Genomic DNA, 21,423 nt, shown 5'->3' on the forward strand with positions numbered 1-21,423 from the left:
CAGGAAAGGCCAGTGTACCCGGTCGAAGGCTTTTTCGGCATCTACCGTTAGAATCACTGCCGGGATCTGACGTGATTGCGCCCACCACATTAGCTCAACTACTCTCCTCACATTGTCAGATGCTAATCGTCCGGGTATAAATCCAGATTGAACAGTCCCCACCAACAATGTCACTACCTTCCCCAATCTTACCGCAAGAGCTCTCGCTAGAATTTTTAAATCGATATTAATTAGCGAGATCGGCCTATAAGATCCGCATAATGTATGATCTCTCCCGGTCTTGGCAAGTATAGTTATGCCAGCAGTGTTAGCTGATTGTGCGATCTCCCCTTCTAACCTGTTGCGTCCATCACTGCTCGATGCCCTCACTCCATTCTGTTTACCTCTGAGGCGACTCCCTCCAGGTCTGATGGACGGTTAGCTGCCAAGGCGTCTTCATGCCGCCTCTCTCCATCATGTTCCTGATGACGGAGGGTGCATGCGCGTGTGCGCTCCGATTGCTGTACCAGCAAGGGCGCGAACCTCGGGGGCGTCCCCCTGAGTTGACGTCATCCGCTTCCAATATAAAAGGTCTCAGTATTTGCTAATGAATCGAGTTAGCAAGGAGATTCATACTCTCTATGCTACTCTGCCTCCTCGGACTTACCAGGGGTACCTGCTCCTCGGGGGCCTCGCTCTCTTTTCTTTATTTCAGATTGCAGATAGGAACCGGTAGTCACTCCTCGAGGGCCCGTGTTCCTGGATACTACAAAGATTCTCTACTGCCTGGAAGCTAACGCAGATTCAGACAATTGTCAGCTACCTTCACGCTCTCAGAGCTTTCCCTGGAACCAGGTACTCGCTCCTCGAGAGCCTAACCCTTTCCAGCTACTGAACTTCCTAAAGACCTTATGTGAGTTTTGTCATTCGGTTCTGGCTATGAACACAGCATAATCTGTCTACTCACTATCTATAGTTTATCTACAGCTCAGTAACCCTGGGATCGCTGTTCCAGTACCTGAGGGACTTCAGCCCTGACCGGCATATCAGCTCACTACTGCCACCTCTGATGGTTCTACTAACCTCTCTAATAAAAGAACTATCTTTACAAAATTACATCTACAAAATAACATTAATTCTTATATAAATTATATTTATCTATCAACTTACATACTTACCTAAAGAGCATTAGAAATTATATCTATCTAAAATAAAATAACTCTTTTTCAAATCACATTTACCAATTAACTCACATTTAACCATTAGGCACCAGGTATTACTTATAGTAATTTTTATTTTATTTTATAACTTTTTATTTAAATTTATTTTCTATAATATATGGTTTTGTAATTTTATATTATCTTTTTATTTTCTTTTATTTTAATTTAACCAATTTTTTTTAAAGATTTTATGTAAACTGTTTTGATTAAACATAGTTTGTAAAAGCGGTATACAAATATTTTTAAATAAATAAATAAATAAAATCTGTGTCTGTCTCCATACCCAAGACTAGCCAGTGGTCCCTCTGAGGATATCCTCCTGGGGGCACAGTCATCTGCCATCAGCCCAAGGATTCACCTATCTACCTTCCTCTACAGCAGAGTGCTCTCTCTACACACCCGCTGGTAACAGATTGCTACTCCTTCTTCATCAGGAATCTTCAGCAACAGATTCATACAGATTGCTATCTCTACAATCTAAACTCTATCAGATAGTAACCCTTCTTTCCACAGGAGTAGATCCTAACATATTGCTAACTACCAGCTCTAACACAGAGCTTCCCATAACAGACTGCCAACTCCTCCTTCCTCAGGAGCTAGTTCACAACAGATTGCTAATTCCTCCCTTCTTGAGGAGTAAACCTTAACAGATTGCTAACTCCTCCTTCTTGAGGAGCAGTCTTACAACAGAGATACAACACAAACGTAATGCATTAAATATAAACAATAACGGTTTTATCGGTTCACTGCTAAACTGTTACGGCCATTGGCCGCGGTGGTCCGCGACCGGGGCCGGCCACTTACCCGCGGCGTCGGGGCCTCCCTGGGATGGCCGCAGAAGCCGGCAGCCACCGCTGAATATATGTTCACGGCGGTGCCGAATCCAAGATGGCCGCCGTCATGCTGACTCCGCCCCCGCCGGGACTCCTAGAGCCGCGCGCACGGCTGTAGAGGTGAGTTAAAGGAGACATGACAGGAAATGGTTATGGCTCCTCTTCAAGACTGCTTCCTGGTGCACAGTATTTAAGGCAAGGTCTGCACCTCAGACCTTGCCTTGGTATCTTGGCTCTTGGTCCTGCGTGTTCCTGTGCTTTGAGTTCTGGGTCCGCAGCCCTCTCATCTGGTTCCTGTTTGGCTTGATTTATTTATTTTATTTATTTTATTTATTTATTTTATTTTATATACCGGCAACCGTTTGCACATCGTGCCGGTTTACAAGTTTAATGTTCCTGGTTCGCTCTCTTCGTTGGACGGATTTCTTCTGGCATTCGACCCCTGGACCGGCTTCCGACCATCCGCTGGCTTCGACTCCAGGACCGGCTTTCGACTATCCACTGGCTTCAACTCCTGGACCAGCTTCCGACCATCCACTGGTTTCGACCCCTGGACCGGCTTCCAACCATCCACTGGCTTTGACCCCTGGAACGGCCTCCGACTATCCACTGACTTCGACTCCTGGACCGGCTTCCAACCAATCTCTGGCTTTGACTCTTGAATCAACTTCAACCTGCTGGAGGCGCCAGCTCTCTGGATCACACGACCTGCAGGAGGCGCCTGCATCCAGATCTTCTCTGGTCTCCAGGGAGTCTCCTAAGTCCCTGCGGCCATGTTCCTACGGGCTCCTCCTGGGAGAATCACGAGCATCCAGGGTGAAGTCTTCATTCCACATCTACATCACCAGGCCTCACCTTCCGATGGTAGGGACCTAAGAGGGTTTACCCTCCTAGGTAGCGCTGAGTCTACCTCGGACCAAGGGTCCACTGCCAGAACCATAACATAAACACCTTGTAAAATTTTGCGGTGTACCCATCTAACCCGGGTGCCTTTCCTGTTTTAAGATCCTTAATAATGTGGAGAATCTCCCCCTCTGACAGCTCTGCATTAAGAGCCTCTTCCTTCTCTGTGGGTAACACCGAGAGAGCCCCGTATCCTGAAGATACTGGGCTATCTCCTGAGAGTCAGCCTGGGATTCCGAGGCATATAGATTTTTGTAAAATTGGGTAAAACGACTACCAACCTCAGCCTGAGAATAGATATATTGACCCTGAGAGTCTTTAAGTTTTATGATTTGCGATTGAGAATCCCTTTCTTTTAGCTTCCTTGCCAATATTCGCCCTGCCTTATTACCATGCTCAAAGTGCTGTTGCTTGAGCATCTCTAACTGATGTGTTACCCGGTCCAGGTCCAGAGCATTAAGTTCTCTTCTAGTGGCCATCGGATTGCTCAGAATGCTCGCGTCAGAAGTCCGTTTGTGTCATATCTCAAGCTTAGCAATGTTCTCCATCAAGGAGAGTCGTGTGCTTTCCCTCTCCTTTTTTAAAAGAGTCACTCTGGCAATGCATAAGCCCCTTACATAAGCCTTTAAGCTTTCCCATAATATACTTGAAGATACAGTCCCATTATCGTTAACAGACAGGTAGTCCCGTATCTCTTCCTTTAAACAGTGCACAAAAGATTTGTCCTCTAGTAATCAAAATTTAGTACCCTCCCCTCCTCTTTTGTTAGTAGTTGGAGCTGAATAGGGGCGTGATCCGACCATGTGATGCTACCCAGATCAGCATCCCGCACTGAATCCATTAAACTCTTGTCTATCAGAAAATAATCCAGGCGAGAGTAAGTTTGATGTGGGTGCGAGAAAAATGTATAGTCACGTGCCGTGGGATTACGTAGTCTCCAAATATCCACGAGCCCTCTATCGCTAATCAGATGCTTGAGGGCTTGCCTGTTCACCCTACTCCCTCCCCCTCCTGATCCGGAATTATTCAAATAGGGATACCGAGTAATATTAAAATCTCCCCCTATGATGAGGTGTCTCTCTGACCATTCACTGATGAGTTTTGAGATCTTGGAAAAGAAAGTAACCTGGTCTGTGTTAGGGGCATAGATGTTAAATAGGGTATACATAGTATTATTAATCTTCGCTTTCAGGATTATATACCTGCCTTCTACATCACGCACCACACTGATACCACTTCCACCACCACTTTGGTGGAGAAGAGAATCCCCACATCACAATATTTGTTATGCACCTTTGCTGCCGAATGGAAAACTTGTGGATACGCGGGAGATGACAAAAGTCTCTCATTTCTTTTGGTGAGGTGTGTCTCTTGACAGAATATGACATCTGCTTTCTGTGATTGCACGTCATGTATAAACACTCTCCTTTTAGCGGTAGAGTGTAACTCTTTTACATTAATGGGAATAAATTTTACACTACCCATAGTGCAGTACTGCCACCTCCTGTGCCTTCCCCTCCACCCTAAAAATTAACACCAGCTTCTTCCTTCGGCCCCTGCATATCAATATAAACCTCTGTAGAAACCCCTCCCCCATCCTTCTCTGTCCTCCCCCTCCCTCCTGCCCTCCCCATTCCAATCCACTGCCTTGCACGTGGATGACCTCCATGAGAGGCGTGACGTCACCACTGGCCACTAGCGCTCCGCCACCCCTCGCCCATCTCCTTGCACTTCCTCAACAGATATGTATCAAACACTATGGAGTGTAACTCCCCACATTAACTCGTATTATGAACTCATAACTGATAATTGAAACAGAGTACTTTGCCCAGACGTGAATTTTGACACATCTAAATCAGGATACAATTTCCCAAAAGGTGTGTTGATCCAGCGTGTGCTCAGACATCTATCTCAGCCTGAGTCCTTTTGGGCTAGAAGACCTCCGGAATTCCATTGCAGCCGTCTATCTCCTTTGTCTACTCTTCTCCATCAGGGTCTCTCTTCTTTTTGGCCACCGCTTCCTGTGTTTGAGCTCCCAGTTCCTGCATTGGTCGTGGTTAGGATTCCTGCTGCTCGCAAGATCTCTTCTGCTTCTGGAATCTTACGCACCCTAGATGTCACACCATTGATTGTAAAACTGAGCCCACAAGGGAAGAGCCATCGGTAGTGCAAACCTTTGGTGCGAAGCACATTTACAATGTCCCAGAATTCCCTCCTCTTCTTTATGGTGGAGTAAGCCAGATTTTGGAATATCTTGATCTTGTGTCCTTCCCATGTTAGACTGTCTGCCTTCCTTGCAGCTCTTGCCACCTTTTCTTTCACTGAAAAGTGATTAAAGCAGGCCACTATATCGCATGGCTGGTTACTGTATGATACTCCTAAGGCTCTGTGAGCTCTTTCAAGCACAACCTTCTGAGCAGACTCAGTTCCTTCCTCAGAGGCTAGTAGCTGAGCACAAATGCCCCACACAACTGCAAAACTGTCTGAGAATTCTTCTCCCTCATGGACTCCCCGAAAACGTAGGTTGACCCTATAGGCCCGATTTTCCATATCCTCTAACTGCAGGGCTAAGTCTTCCTGTGTGTCCTGTAGCCTCCCCTGCTCCTCTCGAATCCTGCCAACCTCCACCTGCTGATCTTCTAGGCCTATCTCTGTCTCCTCTACACGCCTCCCTAGGTCCCTCAGCTCACCCTACATGGCCTCCAGCAGCTCTCCGATTTCCTTGCTACACGTGGCCATGTCCCCTCTGAGTTCCCTGAACCAATTCTGGAACTCGGATCTTGTCGGGATATCATCTGGAGGCTCAGTTGCCGCGCCGCTGGGGATATTTTCACTGCCTAGCCCAGGCGCCATTTTGTCCTCTGCCCAAGCACTGCCACATCCGCCGTGGAGATGAAGGAAAACCGATTTAAATCAGGTTTTTTCTTTAATGTCGCCATACCGCAGAATGTCGCTCGTCCTCTGGTGCTGTTTTCGCTGCTTTTGTGCCGGCCGGAGCTCCGATGTAGGGGGAATTTCTCAGGTGGGAGTGCGAGCTGATCTTCCATTCGGCCATCTTGGTGGGTGATGTCACCACTTTGCTTCTTCCATTTCTGATGAGAATCCCACACAAGATGATTCTTCATCGGAATCAGAAGCAAACAATGCCTGCGCTACATTGTCAACGCTAAGTCGAGACTGCTTTCGCTCTGCTGCTTTTGGGTGTCGCCATTTTGTCTTGCATGACTCAGCCTCCCCTTCCCTCACCTCCAAAACTACAGGGTCAGAAACAGGTGGTTGCGATGCATCATCTTTAGATTTCTTTTTTTTCCGAATGGAACTGCCTGCTCCTCCAGAGATTTTAGATTGGAACAGATCCCTTTTTTTAACTTTAATGGGGGACTGGCACTCTCTTCTGAAGTGTCTCCTCTCCCAGTCCCAATCACTCAACCACATCTAGCTTTCCCTGACATTATGGATTTAATGCCACATCTTACTAGGCATTTCAATTAAAAGAATTATTTCCAAAAGAGGCCCACTGGGGATTTGGTTTCACAGACCACTGCTATCCCAATATATGTGAGTCTGCAAAACTGGCTGCCCACAGGCACAGTGCCTTGATGTGCACTAATGTAATGTGTGTGCACACACCGAACTTGTAACTACAAAAGAGGCCCACTGGGGATTTGGCTTCAAAGACCACCGCTGTCCCAATATATGTAAGTCTGCAAAACTGGCTGCCCACAGGCACAGTGCCTTGATGTGCACTAATGTAATGTGTGTGCACACACCGAGCTTGTAACTACAAAAGAGGCCTACTGGGGATTTGGCTTAAAAGAGCACTGCTGTACCAATATAGGTGAGTCTGGAAACTGCCCTCAGACCCCCACGAGGCAGTGCCTTCTTGGCTTAAAAGAGCACTGCTGTACCAATATAGGTGAGTCTGGAAAGCTGCCCTCAGACCCCCACGAGGCAGTGCCTTCTTGGCTTAAAAGAGCACTGCTGTCCCAATATAGGTGAGTCTGGAAAACTGCCCACAGATCCCCCACGAGCAGGCAGTGCCTTCTTGGTTAAAAGAGCACTGCTGGGCATAGTAGCCAAGTCCCAACTTCAGACTGGCAGCTCTGGTGCTGCCTTGGAGGAAGAAGGTCTCATGTTTGGAAAGCATCAACCTGGTATAGCAGGAAAGGATCCTGTAGCAAGGACCTGCTCTCCAGGCGATGCACCATCCTTTCGTACCGAGGATATCTCCCCAAGGCCTACTGCGCAGGAGGGAAGGATTAGGTCGGCCGTCATAGTTGGTGATTCGATTATTGGGAATGTAGACAGCTGGGTGGCTGGTGGACGTGAGGACTGCCTGGTAACATGCCTACCTGGTGCGAAGGTGGCGGACCTCACGTGTCACCTAGATAGGATTTTAGACAATGCTGGGGAGGAGCCAACTGTCGTGGTACATGTGGGTACCAACGACATAGGAAAATGTGGGAGGGAGGTTCTGGAAGCCAAATTTAGGCTCTTAGGTAGAAAACTTAAATCCAGAACCTCCAGGGTAGCATTCTCTGAAATGCTCCCTGTTCCACGCGCAGGTCACCAGAGGCAGGCAGAACTCCGGAGTCCCAATGCGTGGATAAGACGATGGTGCAAGGAAGAGGGATTCAGTTTTGTTAGGAACTGGCAAACCTTTTGGGGAAGGGGGAGTCTCTTCCGAAGGGATGGGCTCCACCTTAACCAGGGTGGAACCAGACTGCTGGCGCTATCCTTTAAAAAGGAGATAGAGCAGCTTTTAAACTAGAACAAAAGGGAAAGCCGACAATCGCTCAGCAGCACATGGTTGAGAGAGAGGTATCTTCAAAAGATACTAATGATGCATTAGAATTAGGGCATCCCGACAGTGAGGTTCCAATAATAAGAAAAGCAGTCCAAGTGCTTGTAACTAAAAACTCACCTCAGCTAAAAAATTCTAACTTATACCTATCAATTAAAAAGCAGAATGAAAATACAAACAAAAAACAAACTTTGAAATGTTTGTATGCTAATGCCAGAAGTCTAAGAAGTAAGATGGGAGAATTAGAATGTATAGCAGTGAATGATGGCATAGACTTAATTGGCATCTCAGAGACATGGTGGAAGGAAGACAACCAATGGGACAGTGCTATACCGGGGTACAAATTATATCGCATAAGAACATAAGAACATAAGAAAATGCCATACTGGGTCAGACCAAGGGTCCATCAAGCCCAGCATCCTGTTTCCAACAGTGGCCAATCCAGGCCATAAGAACCTGGCAAGTACCCTAAAACTAAGTCTATTCCATGTAACCATTGCTAATGGCAGTGGCTATTCTCTAAGTGAACTTAATAGCAGGTGATGGACTTCTCCTCCAAGAACTTATCCAATCCTTTTTTAAACACAGCTATACTAACTGCACGAACCACATTCTCTGGCAACAAATTCCAGAGTTTAATTGTGCGTTGAGTAAAAAAGAACTTTCTCCGATTAGTTTTAAATGTGCCCCATGCTAACTTCATGGAGTGCCCCCTAGTCTTTCTACTATCCGAAAGAGTAAATAACCGATTCACATCTACCCGTTCTAGACCTCTCATGATTTTAAACACCTCTATCATATCCCCCCTCAGTCGTCTCTTCTCCAAGCTGAAAAGTCCTAACCTCTTTAGTCTTTCCTCATAGGGGAGTTGTTCCATTCCCCTTATCATTTTGGTAGCCCTTCTCTGTACCTTCTCTATCGCAATTATATCTTTTTTGAGATGCGGCGACCAGAATTGTACACAGTATTCAAGGTGCGGTCTCACCATGGAGCGATACAGAGGCATTATGACATGTTCCGTTTTATTCCTCATTCCTTTTCTAATAATTCCCAACATTCTGTTTGCTTTTTTGACTGCCGCAGCACACTGCACCGACGATTTCAATGTGTTATCCACTATGACACCTAGATCTCTTTCTTGGGTTGTAGCACCTAATATGGAACCCAACATTGTGTAATTATAGCATGGGTTATTTTTCCCTATATGCATCACCTTGCACTTATCCACATTAAATTTCATCTGCCATTTGGATGCCCAATTTTCCAGTCTCACAAGGTCTTCCTGCAATTTATCACAATCTGCTTGTGATTTAACTACTCTGAACAATTTTGTGTCATCTGCAAATTTGATTATCTCACTTGTCGTATTTCTTTCCAGATCATTTATAAATATATTGAATAGTAAGGGTCCCAATACAGATCCCTGAGGCACTCCACTGTCCACTCCCTTCCACTGAAAAAATTGCCCATTCAATCCTACTCTCTGTTTCCTGTCTTTTAGCCAGTTTGCAATCCACGAAAGGACATCGCCACCTATCCCATGACTTTTTACTTTTCCTAGAAGCCTCTCATGAGGAATGACAGAGAGGAGCACCCGAGAGGTGGTGTGGTGCTTTATGTCCGGGATGGCATAGAGTCCAACAGGATAAACATCCTGCATGAGACTAAATGCACAATTGAATCTTTATGGGTAGAAATTCCTTGTGTGTCGGGGAAGACTATAGTGATAGGACTATACTACCGTCCACCTGGTCAAGATGGTGAGACTGACAGTGAAATGCTAAGAGAAATTAGGGAAGCTAACCAAATTGGTAGTGCTGTAATGATGGGAGACTTCAATTACCACAACAATACAAACAGTTAAATCCAATGTACAACGATCCACACAATCTCATAAGACTAGGTTGTAAGCAAAAATTTTTCTTCTATGTGCAATATTTCATATAGTTTAGTTTATATAAAGGACCATCATACCACCCATGGTATACAAGCAAGTTAGCTTATATTTTAACCGCTATGGGTCATGTTTAATCATCGGTCCAAGTCTTTCTTTTTTGAGTTTTTCTAAAGTAGAATGTGGAACAGTACTTCCCTTATTTGTTGTCAGTGCAACCGCACTTCAGAAGTTCAGTCCTTGTTGGTGGCGCTACCTCGCTTTAAAGATCCAAATCAGCGCTGCTGCGCTTAAAGAGTCCAGTTGTTTAATGAGTCCAAATGTTTAAAGAGTCCAGTCCAACGTACGTTTCACAAAGCTGCTTCAGGGACTGCAACCAGGACTGCAACCAACGTAATTCTTCCGAACTATCCACTGAGAAGTTCAATTTTTAATTCCACACTATTGTTCAGTTTCATTCAAACCTTGCCGCCTTTTCCTCTTCATACGCCGTGGGTGGGATGATGGTCCTTTATATAAACTAAACTATATGAAATATTGCACATAGAAGAAAACGTTTTTGCTTACAACGTATTCTTATGAGACTTCAATTACCCCAATATTGATTGGGTAAATGTATCATCGGGACAAGCTACAGAGATAAAGTTCCTGGATGGAATAAAGGATATCTTTATCGAGCAATTGGTTCAGGAATCGAAGAGAGAGAGAGCAATTTTAGATCTAATTCTCAGTGGAGCACAGGATTTGGTGAGAGAGGTAACGGTGGTGGACCCGCTTGGCAATAGTGATCATAATATGATCAAATTTGAATTAATGACTGGAAGAGGAACAGTATGCAAATCCACGGCTCTCGTGCTAAACTTTCAAAAGGGAAACTTTGATAAAATGAGAAAAATTGTTAGAAAAAAACTGAAAGGAGCAGCTACAAAAGTAAAAAGTGTGCAAGAGGCATGGTCATTGTTAAAAAATACCATCTTAGAAGCACAGTCCAGATGTATTCCACACATTAAGAAAGGTGGAAAGCAGGCACAACGATTACTGGCATGGTTAAAAGGGGAGGTGAAAGAAGCTATTTTAGCCAAAAGATCTTCATTCAAAAATTGGAAGAAAGATCCAACAGAAGAAAATAGGATAATGCATAAATGTTGGCAAGTTAAATGTAAGACATTGATAAGACAGGCTAAGAGAGAATTTGAAAAGAAGTTGGCTGTAGAGGCAAAAACTAACATTAAAAACTTTTAAAAATATATCCAAAGCAGAAAGCCTGTGAGGGAATCAGTTGGACCGTTAGATGATCGAGGGGTTAAAGGGGCACTTAGAGAAGATAAGGCCATCGCGGAAAGATTAAATGATTTCTTTTCTTCAGTGTTTACTGAAGAGGATGTTGGGGAGATACCCGTACCGGAGAAGGTTTTCATGGGTAATGATTCAGATGGACTGAACCAAATCACGGTGAACCTAGAAGATGTGGTAGACCTGATTGATAAACTGAAGAGTAGTAAATCACCTGGACCGGATGGTATACACCCCAGAGTTCTGAAGGAACTAAAAAATGAAATTTCAGACCTATTAGTAAAAATTTGTAACTTATCATTAAAATCATCCATTGTACCTGAAGACTGGAGGATAGCTATTGTAACCCCAATATTTAAAAAGGGCTCCAGGGGACATCCGTGAAATTACAGACCGGTTAGCCTGACTTCAGTGCCAGGAAAAATAGTGGAAAGTGTTCTAAACATCAAAATCACAGAACATATAGAAAGACATGGTTTAATGGAACAAAGTCAGCATGGCTTTACCCAAGGCAAGTCTTGCCTCACAAATCTGCTTCACTTTTTTGAAGGAGTTAATAAACATGTGGATAAAGGTGAACCGGTAGATGTAGTGTACTTGGATTTTCAGAAGGCATTTGACAAAGTTCCTCATGAGAGGCTTCTAGGAAAAGTAAAAAGTCATGGGATAGATGGCGATGTTCTTTCGTGGATTACAAACTGGCTAAAAGCAGGAAACAGAGAGTAGGATTAAATGGACAATTTTCTCAGTGGAAGGGAGTGGGCAGTGGAGTGCCTCAGGGATCTGTACTGGGACCCTTACTTTTCAATATATTTATAAATGATCTGGAAAGAAATACGACGAGTGAGGTAATCAAATTTGCAGATGATACAAAATTGTTCAGAGTAGTTAAATCACAAGCAGATTGTGATAAATTGCAGGAAGACCTTGTGAGGCTGGAAAATTGGGCATCTAAATGGCAGATGAAATTTAATGTGGACAAGTGCAAGGTGATGCATATAGGGAAAAATAACCCATGCTATAATTACACAATGTTGGGTTCCATATTAGGTGCTACAACCCAAGAAAGAGATCTAGGTGTCATAGTGGATAACACATTGAAATCGTTGGTTCAGTGTGCTGCGGCAGTCAAAAAAAGCAAACAGAATGTTGGGAATTATTAGAAAGGGAATGGTGAATAAAACAGAAAATGTCATAATGCCTCTGTATCGCTCCATGGTGAGACCGCACCTTGAATAGTGTGTACAATTCTGGTTGCCGCATCTCAAAAAAGATATAATTGCGATGGAGAAGGTACAGAGAAGGGCTACCAAAATGATAAAGGGAATGGAACAGCTCCCCTGTGAGGAAAGACTAAAGAGGTTAGGACTTTTCAGTTTGGAAAAGAGACGGCTGAGGGGGGATATGATAGAGGTGTTTAAAATCATGAGAGGTCTAGAACGGGTAGATGTGAATGGGCTTTTTACTCTTTTGGATAATAGAAAGACTAGGGGGCACTCCATGAAGTTAGCATGGGGCACATTTAAAACTAATCGGAGAAAGTTCTTTTTCACTCAACGCACAATTAAACTCTGGAATTTGTAGCCAGAGGATGTGATTAGTGCAGTTATTATAGCTGTGTTTAAAAAAGAATTGGATAAGTTCTTGGACGAGAAGTCCATTACCTGCTATTAATTAAGTTGACTTAGAGAATAACCACTGCTATTACTAGCAATGGTAACATGGAATAGACTTAGTTTTGGGGTACTTGCCAGGTTCTTATGGCCTGGATTGGCCACTGTTGGAAACAGGATGCTGGGCTTGATGGATCCTTGGTCTGACCCAATATGGCATGTTCTTATTTTCTTATGTTCTTATGTAATATGGGTGAGAACCCACGAGGCAGTGCCTTCTTGGTTAAAAGAGCACTGCTGTACCAATATAGGTGAGTCTGGAAAACTGCCCACAGACCCCCACGAGGCAGTGCCTTCTTGGTTAAAAGAGCACTGCTGTACCAATATAGGTGAGTCTGGAAAACTGCCCACAGACCCCCACGAGGCAGTGCCTCCTTGGCTTAAAAAAGCACTGCTGTCTAGGGATGTGCAGCCAAAACGTTTTCGTTGCATTCGTGATACGTATTCGTGGGGGGTCAATTCCGTTTCATGCGGAAGTATGGAGAATTCCATAAGTTGTCGATCTGTCAATACGTTACTACGGCGAGTTGTCCCAGCTAAAATTAAAATTAACTACAACCCCCCACCCTCCTGACCCCCCCAAGACTTATCAAAACTCCCAGGTGGTCCAGCGGCGAGTCCAGAAGCCATCCCTGCAGTCTCACACCCACGTTTGCCGGTTTCATCATGATGCCAATAGCCTGTGTCACAGGGGCTGCCGGTGCCATTGGTCAGTCCCTGTCACATGGTCACCGGCGCCATTTTGTGCTGCTACCATGTGACAGGGGCTGACCAATGGCACCGGTAGCCCCTGTGAAATAGTATGGGCAAAGGCTATCGGCGCCATTTTGAGTCCTGGCATCGGACGGCAGGTCACTCCGGGACCCCCGTTGGACCCACAGGGACTTTTGGCCAGCTTGGGGGGGCCTCCTGACCCCCACAAGACTTGCCAAAAGTCCAGCGGGGGTCCGGGAGCGACCTCCTGCACGCCGGCCTTCAGATGGCAATACTCAAAATGGCACCGATCGCCTTTGCCCTCACTATGTCACACATAGTGAGGGCAAAGGCGATCGGCGCCATTTTTAGACTCAAAATCGCCGTTCGATGCCAATACTCAAAATGGCGCCGATCGCCAATGCCCTCACTATGTGTGACATAGTGAGGGCAAAGGCGATCGGCGCCATTTTGAGACGCAAAGGGCAAAGGCAATTGCGTCTCAAAATGGCGCCGATTGCCTTTGCCCTCACTATGTGTGACATAGTGAGGGCAAAGGCGATCGGCACCATTTTGAGACGCAAAGGCAAAGGGCAAAGGCGATTGCGTCTCAAAATGGCGCCGATAGCTTTTGCCCATACTATGTCACAGGGGCTACCGGTGCCATTGGTCAGCCCCTGTCACATGGTAGGAGCACAAGATGGCGCCGGTGACCATGTGACAGGGACTGACCAATGGCACCGGTAGCCCCTGTGACACAGGCTATTGGCATCATGATGAAACCGGCAAACGTGGGTGTGAGACTGCAGGGATGGCTTCTGGACTCGCCGCTGGACCACCAGGGAGTTTTGGTAAGTCTTGGGGGGGTCAGGAGGGTGGGGGGTTTAAATTTTTATTTAGGAGGCCGAATAAAACAGAAATCTGTTTAATACGTGGGGAGTCGCGATGTGTTTCGCCTCCCCACATATTTAACAGATAGGACAAAATAAGTTGCGGATTACAAATACGTGGAAAACGGATGCACACCTCTACTGCTGTCCCAATATAGGTGTGTCTGGAAAACTGCCCCCAAACCCCCACAAGCAGGCAGTGCCTTGCTGTACCAGATCAATAAAACAAAGTGCGGTCAAAAAATAGTATGACTAGCTGGCGGCAGCACTGCATCCAAATCGAATAAATATCTTTTCCAATGGAAAATTCTATCACAGTAGCTAGCAATTGAATACAGATTTGAAATGTTCAGACACCTCCCCACACCATCCCTGATAAGAAAGTGCGTGGCACACCGCGTGCTTACCGCATAAATAGTGCTGCCTCATCAGGAATAGCGTCACAGAGCACTGAGTGAGAGCGAGAAATGCTTAGCTATGATAGGTTGCATTCTGGTCTCCTTGCCAACTTTCTGACCCACTCTATGACAGAGCTGTGAGGTCACTTATGACTCACAGGAAAGGGCTGGTTTTTGCTATGGATACTCCCCCCATGGCCTTCTCCTATTTCAAATGTCCGCTAAGAAATCACTGCGAGACAAAAGAATGAAACATATGATATGTTTGTATTCGTGGGGGATCGCGATCCATTTCGCGAACCCACGAATACAACGAATAGGAACGCATACGTTCCGGATTGCCAATGCGTTGAAAACGAATGCACATCCCTAACAATTTCTTCTTTTTCCGAGGGACATCCCAGACACCGTGCAAGGAGTAGGCATGCTCTTCCTTGCCTGAGGGGGCGCTAGGTTAAAATTACAGTTGCAATTTCTCCTTTTTTTTCTTTTTTTGTGGTATCTACCTTCCCGTGCTCTAAAAGGATTAACAGTAGATGAATTGGACTCCGAGACAGGAAAATATAATGGCAAGGGGACAGTGAGCTCTACTTATAGCCATCCAGGGTCACTGTAAACATACTTACATACTTACATATGCTCTGAGGCTTTGAATAAAGAATCAGGTAATAATAGCTCTGCTGCCTCCCCCTGCACAAATACACATTTTGAGGAAGAAATTAAAGTGTGCTGGAAATCACCTGTTGGGGTGGAAATCTTGGAAGGCAGTCCACAAATTGGGCCTTTGGCTCCGTTTCTGAATTTTGATATGCAAAACATGCAAGACAGTAATGCACCCGCTAAAAAAAACAAAAAAGAAAAGAAGGTAAATGATTAGAAATGATAGAAGAAAGCTCAGCCAAGCGCACTGTTTAACCCGCGGTTGGACGTGCGTTTTGGAGGCGCGCCCACAGCCCCTTTTACCGTAAGGGGATCAGCGTGTCCACAATGTCTGTCCAATGTGCTGTGAAACTAATAGCGCTCATCACATGCAAATGCATGTTCCTGAGTGTTATTAACGTGCAAAAAAAAAAATGTGCGTCCAATCCACACATTTTTATGCTCAGAAATTAACACCTGCCTAGAGCAGGCGTTCATTTCTAAGCAGCCCAAAAAATGTGTACAGACAAGCAGAAAATACTGCTTTTCTGTACATCCTCTGACTTAATATCGTGGTGATATTAAGTTGGAGAAACGAAAAATTTAAGAGATTTTTTAAAAAAATTAATTAAAAAAAAATATAGTACCAGCGGTCAGGTTAGGGAAATGGATGCTCAGTTAACGAGCATCCATTTTCTGAATCTGTGGCTGGGCGCCGGTTAGGAAAACGGATGCCAATAAATTCAGTGTCCTTTCCCTCAACCCGCTGACACTGACCTCTCCAGGGCGCCTGCTGCCAAGGAGGCGCTAGGGGCATGCAATCGACCCTAATGCCTTCTTGGCAGTGCAACCCTTAATTTAAAAATTGCATGGCACCCCCAGGAGAGGTGCCTGGGCGTGCATTAGGAAAGCGGGCGCTGAACACTCAGTGCCGCTTTCGGCACACTTTTACTGCATCAGCCCCAAAGTGAGTCATATTCAGGGCTCGGTGCATGCTTTCCCCATCTCACTCAGCCTACGGAGAGGACAGCGGCTGGAAGAACTAAAGAAATGGTGAAGATATAATGTGGGTGCCGTACAAAATGGGGCCTGGCAAATCCATACCCTGAATGCTACCTAGTAATTAGCACATTCCAGGGCTCATCTTGTAGCTAGGAAGAGGAGGCATGCAGGATTATGCAGCTCTGGAAAGGTGTTTCTGCAAGTGTAAAAGCCATCACTGGTGTCTCTTGTTGCTGCTGCTAGCAGAGTCTGTCTGGATATGAGCATTAGGCAGTGATGACTTTTCTGTGTCACACCTGTTCAGGTCTGAAGGCACACCAACGTGCCATGGCACACTGGTTGGGAAACACTGGCTTAGAGGGCTTCAGCAAATCTTAATCCGGCCCTGACTACATTCCATTAAAGCCAAGTTATATAAGTGAAGGCCGATCACCGATGTACACACTAAAACAACTTACCAACCAATCAGATTGTTTCTCTAATATAACATTTTCATTTTTTCTGACTCACTTACCCCATTTGCTCTGTGTTGACACATATCTGGCTGGTAGTTCCTTTTATGGCAATTTGTTTGTTTTATGGTATAGGTAACTTTGACAAAATTCCCAGCAGTTGTGGCCTACAGGAGAAAGAGTTGGTCTCTAGTGATATACAGTGATAAGTGAGAAGTTAAACAATGCCATGCTTGCAATTTTGTGCAATTTTCAATAGTTAATTTCGGCAATTCTAAGTCTAAATGCTCTCTGTAAAAAAAAAAAAAGATTCTCCTTGTGGATTCTCCCCGCATCCTAATGTTATCGCCACATTCACTGGTGCATCCCTTCACCTTGTTTTTAGGTTACAAGGCAATCGTCTCATGCGGTTAGAGAATGAACTGCTTCTAAACGGGGAGGTCTGAATAACCAGGGGGACTCATCTGACTGATGAAGATCCTTCAGTGGCAGCATCATTTTAAAGAAAAGCTGGACCCATGGTGCACTGGGTCATCTTTCGAGAGACCACAGGATACTGCATCCTGACATCCACCTTGTGCTAATTCGACAGTGTACTTTTTTAAAGGGGTGAATTTTCAAAAGCATTTGGGTGCTTAAAACCTGGTGGTGGGGTTGTGCATAAATGCAATTTTGAAAACTCACCCAGGATTTATAAGTGTGAAAGTACGCACGGTAGCGATTCAGTGATTACTCTTACATGTATTGCAAAGAGGCGTTCCTGGGGGACGGAGCGGGTGGCGGGGATATCGTTCACGCTCACACTTTTAGTTCTTTTTAAAGCACGCCATGTAAATGCATGAATGTACGGCAGGCCGGGGACAGGGGGAAGGGGCGGCAGCCTGGGCTTACTCCCTCTCTTTCCACAGTACCACCAGCCTGTAGTGAGGGGGGTGATCTAACAAATCCAGAGAGGGCCTGGGCCTCCACAAAAAAGGGTCTGGCTCCCTCTCTGGCACGCTAGGGATAGGAGGGTTTTCTCTTCTCTGAATCCACAGCCTCCTCCCCAAACGGCGTGCCCGGGCAGCTGACAGGGACTCCTGCCAAACTCAGAGTTGGAGGGGTGCTTCTTCACGCTAAGTGCCAGCCATTGGCCAGTGTGAGCTGTCATTTTTGGGGAGGAGGAGGAGGAGGCGAAAGGGTGACTGCGTGAATCAAACCCTTCTAGTGGTGAGAGACAATGATAAAGTGACCATAGCATAACCTAGAGAAGAGCGTCCCTTGGACTGACTGGCAGGACCGCTGTATCTAGACCAGAAAGCTGAAGGCGCCACACCTGTATGAGTCCCGCCCTCACGAGGCCTATGCTCTGTAGCGGTAAAAAGTGCTGGTACGTGCCTCATGTTTTATTTCCAAGACAAATAAACTAAATGAAAACAAAGCCTTGTTCACCCTCTCCTGCACCCCCCACCCTCCCCGAACCGTTTCTCCGTACTTACTGTTCCATTTGAATTCTGGATGGATAACTCTTTATAGGCAAAGCTTTTTTCTTTCTTGTTGTATTCTGCCACAGCAAGAGCCACAGTCTTGTCCCTCAGTTCGAATATCCGGCCCATTCAATACTTTCGGCTGTGCCTGGAACACAGCAGGTGACCCAGGCAAAGCACACAGCAAGGAACAACGCCTTCATCTTCTCACGTCCTCGATAAAGCTGAAACTACTGAAATACTTTTGATTTCTTCTTTTTTTATAAATTTTAGTTCCTGTTTATCCTAGTGAAGGATTAACTTTCAATTCCTGGCTGTCACAGGTTCCTTGAAGGACATGATGTCAGATACATGAAGAGATTAAAGTTCAACAAACAAGTAACAGATGATACCTTATCAAGGGGTCAGACCTTGCCCATCTGGTTAAAACCTATGGGGTCAGGAGACCTCCTGTGATGAAAACTAAAATCTCTTTCACTGCCAGCTTTCAGTGTGACCCTGGGTAGTTCACTGCATTTCCTCAGTTCTATTCCTTTCACTGTCTCTAATTCTGTACTGTATTTAATCCTGAGGGAATTCTGCGCTACTGCGGAGTGCAGAATTCCTGCAAAATTCCCCTCCAGCGCAGCTGCGCAGAATCTGCGCAGAATTTGGCAGGCCCACACCTGGACTTGCACCATCTTCGCCGCGAGCAGGATTGGTTCCGGTTGCGGCACACGAGGGCGTGTTCCATCTTCGCCATGAGTAGAAGCCGTTCCACTTCTGACAAAAATGAAGCAGGCCCAGCTATGCCGCGAGCTCCGGTGAGAGTGAGTGTGTGTGTGTGTAAGACTGCAAGCCTGGGGGTTGAGAGAGAAAGCATGTGTGAGGGTGCATGGGTGTGGGTGCCAGAGAGAGGGCATCTATGTGAGGAGATTGTGAAGGACTGTGTATATGTGTGAGAGATTGGGAGCTCTTATGTGTAAGAAAGGGATTGTATGTATGTGAGGGTGCTTGTTTGTGAGAGAGGGAGCCTGTGTGAGGGTGTTTGTATGTGTAAGAAAGAGAGTCTGTGTGAAGGGATGTGTGTGTATAGGGGAAGGATGAGCGAGAGAGGGATCAGTGTGCAGGGGTGTGTGAGAGAGAGACATGGGTATCCTGTGTGAGAGTGCATGCATGCGAGAGAAAGGTAGCCTTGTGTGGTTGTGTGAGTACGAAAGTCAGGGAGCCTGTATGAGGGGATGTGTGTGTGTGCAAGAGAGAGAGGGAGACTGTAGGAGGGTGTGTGTATGTGTGCGTGCATGAGAGAAAGAGAGGGAGACTGTAGGAGGGTGTGTGTGTGTGAGAGAGAGAGAGAGAGGGAGACTGTAGGAGGTGTGTGTGTATGTGTGCGTACATGAGAGAAAGAGAGGGAGACTGTAGGAGGGTGTGCGTGTGTGTGTATGTGTGCGTGCATGAGAGAAAGAGAGGGAGACTGTAGGAGGGTGTGTGTGTTGTGTGTGAGAGAGAGAGAGAGGGAGACTGTAGGAGGGTGTGTGTGTGTGTTTGTGTGTATGTGTGTGTGTGTGTGTGTGTGTGTGAGAGAGAGAGAGAGAGAGAGAGAGAGTGAGGGGCGGGGGGACAGAAGGAGCCTGTGTGAGGGGCAGTACTGAGAGAAGGGCCAAACTCTGGGAGTGGAGATAGAGTGGAAGGGATTCAGCCTAGAGAGGGAGGAAAGAGATAGTGACAGGTGGAGGAGTTGCAGTCTGAGAGGGCAAATTGAAAGGAGATGCCAGGGGAGTAGGGAGAGAGGATGGGAAAGACATTCTTACAGTGAACTTCTAGGGAAATTCTGCTCAAAATATTTAAAACTCTGCATCTTTAAGTAATAACTTTTTTTCTCTATTACATTTTAAATTAATTGCTTAAAGACTGTCATATAAATTGTGTTATTTTGAAAACAGTATGTAGAATTTTGCAGAATTTTAAGTTTTTCTGCACAGAATTTTTAATTTTTTGTGCAGAATTCCCCCAGAAGTTATGTATTGGACAAGTCCCTGCATCTCCCCCCTCAACCACTGATTCTGCGTGATAATAACTTGCCAGTCACTGTGAGCTAAATTTTCAAAGGTGCATGAAAGGTTGGTGGTTGCATGTAATGGCCCCCAGGGGAGGTGGTGAAGACAAAAACAGTAACAGATTTCAACAAAGCCTGGTATAAACCCAGAGGATCCCTAGATAGGAAGAAGGGAAGGGAAAACCAGAAACCAGCTGAGGTCTATCCACAGTGAATATGCATAGGGTAGATATGCATGACCTGCTGACTCACCTTGGCATGTTTTCCTGTGCAGGAAGCACCTCCTTTGCGAGATATGTTTAAGCAGCAGCCCTGAAGGAGACTTTGTTTCAAAACACAGACCATGTCGGGTTTAATTAGGACTCATGAAATGTCAGTTTATGTCTGCTTTTTTGGATAAGTACTGTTTTATTGCATTTTCATATGTACAAAATGACGTAATTGAGACCTATGATTAAAAAATGCCTGACCTGTTGGCCTTCATAGACTTTCTGTCAGTGTTAAGTGCCATAGCAGTTATATGAAGGGGGAAGTACAGTGGAATTGTTTTTATACATAAAGGTCAATATTAAAAAGCCATTTAGACAGATAACTAAACAGTTATCCCTCTAATTGACTTACCCGGGTATATTTATTCAGCTCTACTCGGCTAGAATTTAGCCAGATAAGTCCAGGGCATTAAAGGAACAGGCGAGAGATGTTTCAGGGAAGAGCAGAGTTAGAAATACCTACAGTTCCTGAATGTAATCTGCTTTGTGTTGCGAAAGTCGGCCGAACAGGACAACAGCCAGACCCCCCCCCCCCCCCACCTTCCGGCTCAGCCGACTCCGCCTCCTCGGACCCAGGAACCTTGCTTCAGGCGGCGGTCGCAACCGGTGAGCCGCGCCATGGCCCTCCCTCCAGACTGCCATCCGACGCCGCGTGCAGGACGGCATGCCAGTGGCTCCTGCTCTAGCCTCCCTCCTGTTCCCTGGCTTCTCAGGCACGTGCGCGTGCGCCACCTGTCCCCTTTTCAGGGGTCCCAGTGGAAGGGGTCCAGATTCCTCCTCCCAAACCTGCAGGTATTTAAGGCAGGGCCTGCTTCTCAGGCCTTGCCTTGGCTACTCCTGGCTTCAGTTCCTGTTTGGATCCGCCGTCGTCTATTAGCTGTTTCCTGTCTTCTGCTTCTCCATGCCAAGACCCTTGCCTGCCTGACTACGAGATACTCTGCCTGCCAAGATCCCGGCCAGCTTCGCTACGAGTACGAGGT

The 21,423-nt window shown here is 45.8% G+C and overlaps 1 protein-coding gene across 1 annotated transcript in view; it reads right to left on the reverse strand.

Moving 5' to 3' along the window:
- Nucleotides 1-18,430, reverse strand: part of LOC115083918 (retinoic acid receptor responder protein 2-like) — a 35,191-nt gene extending 16,761 nt beyond the window's left edge. The window contains exons 1-3 of the mRNA XM_029588014.1: nucleotides 18,152-18,430; nucleotides 16,736-16,840; nucleotides 15,321-15,419 (exon numbers count right to left, since the gene is read on the reverse strand). Coding sequence (XP_029443874.1) covers nucleotides 15,321-15,419; nucleotides 16,736-16,840; nucleotides 18,152-18,268 — 321 coding nt within the window. The 5' untranslated portion in view covers nucleotides 18,269-18,430. The remainder of the gene's footprint in view (nucleotides 1-15,320; nucleotides 15,420-16,735; nucleotides 16,841-18,151) is intronic.
- Nucleotides 18,431-21,423: the final 2,993 nt, after the last annotated feature.

The sequence above is a fragment of the Rhinatrema bivittatum genome, chromosome 2 (assembly GCF_901001135.1).
Source record: "Rhinatrema bivittatum chromosome 2, aRhiBiv1.1, whole genome shotgun sequence".
Lineage (NCBI taxonomy): Eukaryota > Metazoa > Chordata > Amphibia > Gymnophiona > Rhinatrematidae > Rhinatrema > Rhinatrema bivittatum.